Raw genomic sequence first — 10,416 nt, forward strand, 5'->3', positions numbered from 1 at the left:
ACACACACACACTCACACACACACACACACACACACACTCACACACACAATCGCAGGTTCATCTGATGTCTGGAGATTCTGGCCAGAGCTTCTTCATTTCCCTTTAAATCTTAAATATATTCTTAAGGACATCAAAACCTAAAATAAAACTCCAGAAAGGTGTACAATATGGGACCTTTAATCCGTTTAGGAGATAAAAAGTAAAGGTTATTGTTTTCATTTTAAAATGTTCACATTTTCTTCCCTTCAGATGGATGTTCGTTCTGAGGTTTTCACCTTTACTTTTTCCACGTCATTTATAACGTCACTTTGTTTGTTTATTTACTTCAGATTTCAGTGTTTAATTTTTTTTAACAATCGCATCTCACATTGTTTTATTTATTCGTTTGTTTTAACGTAAATGTATTTTTCCCCAGAGGTCTTGACTTTCCTCCTTTCTTTTTTATTTTTTTACTTTTATTTTATTTTATTTTCAACTGCTATAGATCCCATTCAGTATTTTTATCAACCAAATAAAGAAACGTACTGCAAATACAATTCTTTATTTGGTTGTGTTGTGAGCATTTGCAGCACCTGCTGTCAAACTGATGAAGATGGTTTCTTGATTTGCTGGTGCTTTTATTATTTGCAAGTTCTGAAGTAGGTATTTTGCTATTACATTGATTTATTTTAATCTATTTTTGAACAATCTCAGCTCGTATCATTTTATTTATCAGTTTATTTGAACGTTTTCTTATTTTATTTGTAATATTTTTTTGTTGGCCTTGCCTTTATCATCCATCACGTCTGTCATTGTTTTATTTTTCCTCCAGCTTCTCTCGACCAATCAGAAGCCTTGCTGAAATCACAGTCTGTCTGTGTCTGATTACAGTGTCTCAATCACTTACCTGTGTTGGCTCAAATATGTTGACATTCACTGTCTGATTGTAAGTATTCCCTCAGTCTCAGTCCGTTATCGTTACGTGTCTGTATCTGCGTCTCTCAGTCGCTTCATCTCCTCATCTCCACATGCTAGATATTTCACCTCACTTTTGTCCACGTTCACTCCATGTGATGGTTAATCTCTATGACGTGCCTGATATTTTATTCAGTGCCTAATTAACTCAGAGACCCAGAACGGCCGCGAGCCAACGGAATTTACAAGCCCTTTCATTTCAACCTCTTTCATTGGTTTCATGCCACGTAATTTAAGCTTTATTTTGTGGAACACAGTTATCATGGACGTCAATGAGGCGGAAACGATGAGCAGCACTGTAATTACGCGGATCCTCGTTAACTCTCCACCAAGTCACACAGAAATCAAAGACTCTCTGTTTTGTAAACACGAAGCTTAATTGCCAAGAAACTACATTATTCTATATTTCTGCTGCTTAATTTGGTTTGTTTCTGCGTTTGTCCTGGAGCTGCGGGCCGCGGCATCTGTCTCAGCTCCTTTTATACATTATCAAAGTTTTATTGATTTCACTCTGACTGTTGTCGAGAGGAGAACGGCTGGATCAGACGCCGCTTCGGGCTGATGTTCGGTGACGCTGGTATCTCGGCGCAAACTTTAGACGCCTCACAATTCATTTCTGATCTCTTAGAAATGTCAGCGAGAAAAGAACAACAGAGACCATCAGAAATGAGCCAGACTTCTGAACGCACACAGAAAACAAACACACACACACGCACAAACACAATCACACTGACAAACACATGCGTAAACACACTCCATCACATGCATAAACACTCACAAACACATGCGTAAACACACTCACAAACACAAACCCAAACACTCACAAACATGCATAAACACTCACAAACACAATCACACTCACAAACACATGCGTAAACACACTCACACTCACAAACACATGCGTAAACACACTCACACTCACAAACACATGCGTAAACACACTCACACTCACAAACACATGCGTAAACACACTCACACTCACAAACACATGCGTAAACACACTCACACTCACAAACACATGCGTAAACACACTCACACTCACAAACACATGCGTAAACACACTCACACTCACAAACACATGCGTAAACACACTCACACTCACAAACACATGCGTAAACACACTCACACTCACAAACACATGCGTAAACACACTCACACTCACAAACACATGCGTAAACACACTCACACTCACAAACACATGCGTAAACACACTCACACTCACAAACACATGCGTAAACACACTCACACTCACAAACACATGCGTAAACACACTCACACTCACAAACACATGCGTAAACACACTCACACTCACAAACACATGCGTAAACACACTCACACTCACAAACACATGCGTAAACACACTCACACTCACAAACACATGCGTAAACACACTCACACTCACAAACACATGCGTAAACACACTCACACTCACAAACACATGCGTAAACACACTCACACTCACAAACACATGCGTAAACACACTCACACTCACAAACACATGCGTAAACACACTCACACTCACAAACACATGCGTAAACACACTCACACTCACAAACACATGCGTAAACACACTCACACTCACAAACACATGCGTAAACACACTCACACTCACAAACACATGCGTAAACACACTCACACTCACAAACACATGCGTAAACACACTCACACTCACAAACACATGCGTAAACACACTCACACTCACAAACACATGCGTAAACACACTCACACTCACAAACACATGCGTAAACACACTCACACTCACAAACACATGCGTAAACACACTCACACTCACAAACACATGCGTAAACACACTCACACTCACAAACACATGCGTAAACACACTCACACTCACAAACACATGCGTAAACACACTCACACTCACAAACACATGCGTAAACACACTCACACTCACAAACACATGCGTAAACACACTCACACTCACAAACACATGCGTAAACACACTCACACTCACAAACACATGCGTAAACACACTCACACTCACAAACACATGCGTAAACACACTCACACTCACAAACACATGCGTAAACACACTCACACTCACAAACACATGCGTAAACACACTCACACTCACAAACACATGCGTAAACACACTCACACTCACAAACACATGCGTAAACACACTCACACTCACAAACACATGCGTAAACACACTCACACTCACAAACACATGCGTAAACACACTCACACTCACAAACACATGCGTAAACACACTCACACTCACAAACACATGCGTAAACACACTCACACTCACAAACACATGCGTAAACACACTCACACTCACAAACACATGCGTAAACACACTCACACTCACAAACACATGCGTAAACACACTCACACTCACAAACACATGCGTAAACACACTCACACTCACAAACACATGCGTAAACACACTCACACTCACAAACACATGCGTAAACACACTCACAAACACATGCATAAACACTCACAAACACATGCATAAACACACTCAATCACATGCGTAAACACACTCACAAACACAATCACACTCACAAACATGCATAAACACTCACAAACACAATCACACTCACAAACACATGCGTAAACACACTCACAAACACATGCATAAACACTCACAAACACATGCGTAAACACTCACAAACACATGCATAAACACTCACAAACACATGCATAAACACTCACAAACACATGCATAAACACACGCACACACATGTACGCATAAACACACGCATGCACAAACACTCAAGCAAACAAACACACTAACACACACACATGCACAAACACTCACAAACAAACTCACACACACACAAGCAAACAAACACATGCAAAAAACGAATGCACACACAAACAAACACAAGCACAGACACACACATGGACAAACACTCACTAAAACAAACAAACACATGCTCAAACACACAAACAAATGCACAAATGTGCATACATGCACATACATGCAATCACACACCTTCACACATGCACACAAACAGTTGTTAAGGTGTTTTGGGTAGTTGTCAGGATGTTGCTATACAGAGCTGATGAAGTATTTTGATTCAGTTGCTATGCAGTTGCTAGGGTGTTTTGTTTAAATGCCTGGACCTAGTTATTTGCTAATTATAGTTATTTTATGTGTTACTATGCAGTTGCACAAAACAATGTTACAATGCACAAAAATCTGTTGTATTTCCTGTACAGTAGCTTATTTTATGTATTCTTCAAACAGGTTTGCCCTTTAGACCAGGGATGGGCAGTATTTATGATACATGTATTTCAAATACATATTTCGTAGTTTGCCCAGACTTGTTGCTGCACTATTAATGTGTATGTGTCCTCTATACGTCTTTGGCACTCGATAGATTCAGTGGTTGGAGTTGGGTTAATACTCCTTGACAAGTTCTGTTGCTACTTTCTGACTGCATTTAAAATCAAAACATATTGATCATTTAATAATAGTCGAAATGCTAAAATGTTTGTTTTCAACTTCCAAATAGATGTCCAATGATTGATAAATAAATATTTTATTCCTGATTATTGTGCCCTAATTGAAGTAGCTGTTTAGTAGGATCATGATTCTGCATACCATTGCGTGAATGACTGCCTGACACATAATATATTATTATATTTATATTAGTTAAACTAGTTGCTATGAATACAGGTGCCATCAGTTGTCTTCTTATGAATGACTTGTTTGTCATTGAGTCAGTGCTGCTGATGCAAAGTAGGCCCTTCGTTACCAAACACCAAGTAACTAAATTAGGATACAATTATGAGTCATTCGCAAGCTGTTAAACATTAAACTGTTGGTTACTTTAAAACTAACCTTCATCTGGGAGATCGCAGGGATATGTGAATATTGTATCTGTTAAATGGTTGCATATGTCAGATTCATTGCATGACTCTGATAGCTGTTGCTATATCAATATATATATATGCTATATATTATGCTCCCTTGTAAAAGTATTTTTTAGTATTGTTAAAATGCAGTAGTTTATTTTGATACATGGTGTGGCTGCTGTATTTTGTAGTTTATTTTGATACACTTCAAATTATGGTATTTGGTATTTTATTGTAAAATAGCCTACATTTTGATGTATCTTTGTCCAACCCTGCTTCAGACATACTTCATCCCACCCTCTGAAGTGTGCGCATACAGTAGCTCTGTGAGGTTTGATGTCCTACTGTACATCCTGAAGGGTTTATTCATTCATTGTGTCTTCACTTGCACATGTTTATTGGATCGTCCTCTTCCAGGACTGGGAGTTTCCTCACTTCATGGGCGATCTGGACATGAACCTCCCGGGTCTTTCCACCACGCAGCTGAAGATCAAACTGCCCGTCTGCAAGCGCATCTTTAAGGATGAGTACCACATCCACATCACGGGTAAATACACACACTTGTGCTTTAAGTAGGGCACGACAGCAAATACACCGTGAGCACAATTATGCCGGTGAAGCAAGCAGTATAGTGCTCTAAACTGTCGTTTGGGACAGGACGGATGAATTAATTCCTTTCCCAAAGGGACACGCTGTCAGAATATTAGCTCGTTAGATACATCTCTTTATAATGATGTGTTTGAAGGCAGTGTTGGTAATGCATACTAATTAGTATTTGCTCATCTGTAAACGTGCGTTTATATAATGGAGTCAGTAAATCTGACGGAAGTGTGCGAGCGAACCACTTCGGTTTCTCGTTTTCCATCTCGCTGTGTTTTGCTCACTGTAGCGAGGCTCTTGATGGCCGTCTTGGGAGTAGATGATCGCTCCCTGGAGTCTTGGGAAATGGCCTTCCTGCTCAACCGTTCATAAAAGTCTTTAACCTTATTGTTTGGCGTGGTGATTTAGCGTTTGAGAGTAACCCCGCATGAGTGCGTTAACAACAAAAGCCATTAGAAAGTGACTCCCAACTCAATTATTTCACTTTCTCAAGCAGCCGTCTGACTCGCAGATACTCTGGGATCAATTCCCAACATGCTGATCTTCTATTTTCCTTTTTTCTACATCAGGGAAATGGTTTAATGGTTGCTGTGCAGTTGCTAAGGTGTTTTGGGTGGTTGCCAGGTTGTTGCTATGCGGTTGCTAAGGTGTTTTGGGTGGTTGCCAGGTTGTTGCTATGCAGTTGCTAAGGTGTTTTGGGTAGTTTCCACTTGCCAGGGTGTTGCTATGCAGTTGCTGTGGTGTTTTGGGTTGTTGCCAGGGTGTTGCTATGCAGTTGCTAGGGTGTTTTGGGTAGTTGCCAGGATGTTGCTGTATAGAGTTTTGAGTATATTGCTATGCAGTTGTTAAGGTGCTTTGAGTAATTGCCAGGATGTTGTAATTTAAGGTGCTTTGAGTAATTGCCAGGATGTTGTAATTTAAGGTGTTTTGTGTAGTTGCCAGGGCGTTGCAATGCCGTTTCTAGGGTGTTTTGGGTAGTTGCCAGGATGTTGTAATTTAAGGTGTTCTGTGTTGTTGCCAGGGCATTGCTATGCAGTTGCTAGGGTGTGTTTGATTGTTGCCAGGATGTTGCTATATAGAGTTGTTAAAGTGTTTTGGGTATGTTGTTATAGAGTTGCTAGGGTGTTTTGGGTAGTTGCTAGAATGTTATGTAGCTGTTAAGGTGTTGCTATGTACATTTGTTACAAGGATGTTGCTACATATGCAGTTGTTAAGGTGTTTTGATTAAATGGCAGCACATTGGTATTTAGTTGTTATGGTGTTTTGGGTAGTTGCCAGGGTGTTGCTATGCAGTTGCTGTGGTGTTTTGAGTTGCCAGGACGTCACTATGCAGTTGCTGTGGTGTTTTGGGTTGTTGCCAGGGTGTTGCTATGCAGTTGCTAGGGTGTTTTGGGTAGTTGCTAGGATGTTGCTATGCAGATGCTTTGGTGTTTTGGGTAGTTGCCAGGACATTGCTATGCAGTTGCTGTGTGTTGTGTGTAGTTGCCAGTGCATTGCAATGCAGTGTGTAGGGTGTTTTGTGTAGTTGCCAGGATGTTGTAATTTAGGGTGTTTTGTGTAGTTGCCAGGGCGTTGCAATGCAGTTTCTAGGGTGTTTTGTGTAGTTGCCAGGATGTTGTAATGTAGGGTGTTTTGTGTAGTTGCCAGGGCATTGCAATGCAGTTTCTAGGGTGTTTTGTGTAGTTGCCAGGATGTTGTAATTTAGGGTGTTTTGTGTAGTTGCCAGGGCGTTGCAATGCAGTTTCTAGGGTGTTTTGTGTAGTTGCCAGGATGTTGTAATTTAGGGTGTTTTGTGTAGTTGCCAGGTCGTTGCAATGCAGTTTCTAGGGTTTTTTTGGTAGTTGCCAGAATGTTATGTAGGCCTAGCAGTTAAAGTGTTGCTATGGACATTTGTTACCAAAACGTTGCTATGGAGTTGTTAAGGTGTTTTGAATAAATGCCAGCATGTTGTTATTTAGTTGCTAGGTTGTTTTGGGTAGTTGCCAGGATGTTGCTATGCAGTTGCTGTGGTGTTTTGAGTAGTTGCCAGGGTGTTTCCATGCAGTTGCTATGGTGTTCTTGGTATTGGCCAGGTTGTTGCTATGCAGTTGTTTGTCTTCTGATTAAATGCCAGGACATTGCTATGCAGTTTCTAGGGTGTTTTGGGTAGTTGCCAGGGTGTTGCTATGCAGTTGCTGTAATGTTTTGGGTTGCCAGTGTGTTGCTATGCAGTTGCTGTGGTGTTGTGGGTTGCCAGTACATTGTTATGCAGTTGCTGTGGTGTTTTGGGTAGTTGCCAGGGTGTTGCTATGCAGTTGCTGTGGTGTTTGGCTTATCAGTTTGTTGCTATGCAGTTGCTGTGGTGTTTTGGGTAGTTGCTAGGATGTTGCTATGCAGATGCTTTGGTGTTTTGGGTAGTTGCCAGGACATTGCTATGCAGTTGCTGTGGTGTTTTGGGTAGTTGCCAGGGAGCTGCCATGCAGTTGCTGGGGTGTTTTGGGTTGCCATTGTGTTGCTATGCAGTTGCTGTGGTGTTTTGGATAGTTGCCAGGGTGTTGCTATGCAGTTGCTTTGGTGTTGTGGGTTGCCAGTACATTGCTATGCAGTTGCTGTGGTGTTTTGGGTAGTTGCCAGGATGTTGCTATACAGAGTTGCTAAAGAGTTTTGAGTATGTCTGAAATACACTGGGATAAATTCCAAACACACTAATCTTCCCCTTTTTTCTCCCTATCGCAGGGAAATGGTTTAATTACGGAATTATCTTCCTGGTCCTCATCCTGGACCTCAACATGTGGAAGAACCAGATCTTCTACAAGCCCTATGAATACGGTCAATACGTAGGTCCAGGAGAGAAGATCTACACTGTGGAGGATCCAGAAACGCTGCGCGACTTCAACCGCAGCACACTGACCTGGGAGTGGCGCTCCACCAACATCGACCCGCGCACCAACCAGACGTACGTCCAGAGAGACATGTTCCTTCACAGCCGCTACGTGGGCGCCAGTCTGGATGTCAAATGCCTGGCGTTCATCCCGAGTCTGGCGGCCTTCGTGCTCTGCGGGTTCTTCATTTGGCTGTTCGGACGCTTCCAAGACAGCGAGACGTTCCCTGAGAATCAAGACAAGAGCTACGAGCGCATCAAGCGCAAGTCGCCGTCTGATCTGGGAGTCACGCCGGAGGAAGTGCACATCACCATGAGCGAGGCCTTGAAGAGGAGCGGGACGCCCATGCTGCTTCTGGTGGACACTCATCATTTCGGGTCGTCAAACAACTCCATGTCGCCGTGTTCGAACGAAACCCAGGAGACCCAACCCAGTGTAGCCGTTGACAACAACGCCCATGAGGACACAGCTGATGTCAAAAAACTGACCCCATGACCGTAACCAAAGGTCAAATCGGCTTTCTGAGATCCTCAGCGTTGTTTGATGTCCAACAGACTTGGTGTTCAAAGTCCTCGGGAAAACTATCACAGACTCTACCTTGAAATTTGTATTTTTATATCAAGCGATCTTGCACTGCGCACCAACTTTCTGAACTTTTTCCACATTTTCAAGGACATTGGTCTTTGCTGCTGGATGTTTGACTTTTCTATCTCTTTTTTTATGTAGATACTTTTGTGCCTACATGGATGAAATGTTGTCCTCACAGTGAACGCATGGCATGATGGTCATGAAAATACTTGTAATGAACACCTAAATCTGTGCCTTCATTAAAAAACTTTGAAGGCAGTGCTGGGTAGATTATTTACAAATTGTAGTCTGTTACTGATTCCAAATCACATGACAAAAATTGTAGTTAGTAACGTAATCCATTACACTTTTAGGTAATATAATCAGATTACTTTTAGATTACTTTTGATCTAACTTGTTTATCACATTGACTTAAATAGGATATTCGTGTACCATATTGAAATGAAAATACAAAGAGAAAGCAAATATAGTCCATTTGTTGTTATTAACAGCATGAAGTGCATTAAACATTACGCTACATCAAGGTTTCCCAAACTGGGCTTTGTGAAGGAACTGAAGGGGGGTTGTGTGTTTATTGAAAAGCTAATAATTAATTAAATCATTAAAATGTAAAATTAAAATAACAACAATTAAAATAAAACACTTACTAAAAACTTACCTGGATGTCATGTGACCGTTAACTAACTTCAAAGGACAGTGAACATGCAAAAGTTCGTAAATACAGTGGTCAAATGCCGTCTTTGTGTGAAAAGTCTAAACTGGAAGACTTTCTGATTGTATATAAGTGGTAGGATATTTTAGAAAGGAAAACTGAAAATAATAATAAGGAAGAATCAATCAATTCTGAACAATTTATTGCTATTGCGGCAAAAGTAACTGTCTGATTACAAGTATTTTAAAATGTAATCTAATTCCAAGTACTTAATTTTTGGAATTTGATTATGTAATCCAGAATACACATAATCAGTTACTACCCAGCACTGATTGCAGGTTACTAAAGATCGTGTCAAATCATTATCCGTTGAGTTATTTATCAGTTATTTAGACACCAAACTGCTGTGCAACCAAATACGTTCACATGCATGTATTGGAAAATCGGATTTATCTCGAGAAGTAGAATTATAGTATATGCACGTGTTACCACTTTTCAGTATTTTCAGTAAAAAAAAAATAGTGCATTTCGTTTTTTAGGTTCAGCCAAAGCAAAACGGATTCCTTTGTCTTTTATACGTGTGTGATTTTGAAATCTTCACCGCAGTGTGTTGTTTTCCCATCTTCATTTAATCTGTTCATGTTGGTGCTGTGTGTTTTTCTGATGAGCAGGTGAGCCCCTCTTAAAATGTTTGGACGGTAAATATCAGATATATTTGCGTCAAACCCTGTTATCAATAAAGACCTTCTTCTGACACGCAGGTACCATGTTATTTCAGCGGTTGCATGTTATCGGTGGAAATGGTTCTTCTCGTATCGAGATGCTTCCGAAGTGGTGTTAGTCGCCGGTAGTTGTGTTCCAGTGTGACCTGGTTGCCAAGCAACCCCGAAGGCCATCCTTCATCCAGATGTCGATCCGGTTCTGCAGAA

The 10,416-nt window shown here is 40.9% G+C and overlaps 1 protein-coding gene across 1 annotated transcript in view; it reads left to right on the forward strand.

Annotated features, from left to right (window-relative positions):
• Positions 1-9,077, forward strand: part of tmem117 (transmembrane protein 117) — a 67,544-nt gene extending 58,467 nt beyond the window's left edge. Inside the window, exons 6-7 of the mRNA XM_016248856.1 lie at positions 5,204-5,333; positions 8,102-9,077. Of these exons, the coding sequence (XP_016104342.1) occupies positions 5,204-5,333; positions 8,102-8,742 (771 nt within the window). The 3' untranslated portion in view covers positions 8,743-9,077. The remainder of the gene's footprint in view (positions 1-5,203; positions 5,334-8,101) is intronic.
• Positions 9,078-10,416: the final 1,339 nt, after the last annotated feature.

The sequence above is a fragment of the Sinocyclocheilus grahami genome, unplaced genomic scaffold (genome assembly GCF_001515645.1).
Source record: "Sinocyclocheilus grahami isolate Dianchi unplaced genomic scaffold, SAMN03320097.WGS_v1.1 scaffold895.1, whole genome shotgun sequence".
Taxonomy (NCBI): domain Eukaryota; kingdom Metazoa; phylum Chordata; class Actinopteri; order Cypriniformes; family Cyprinidae; genus Sinocyclocheilus; species Sinocyclocheilus grahami.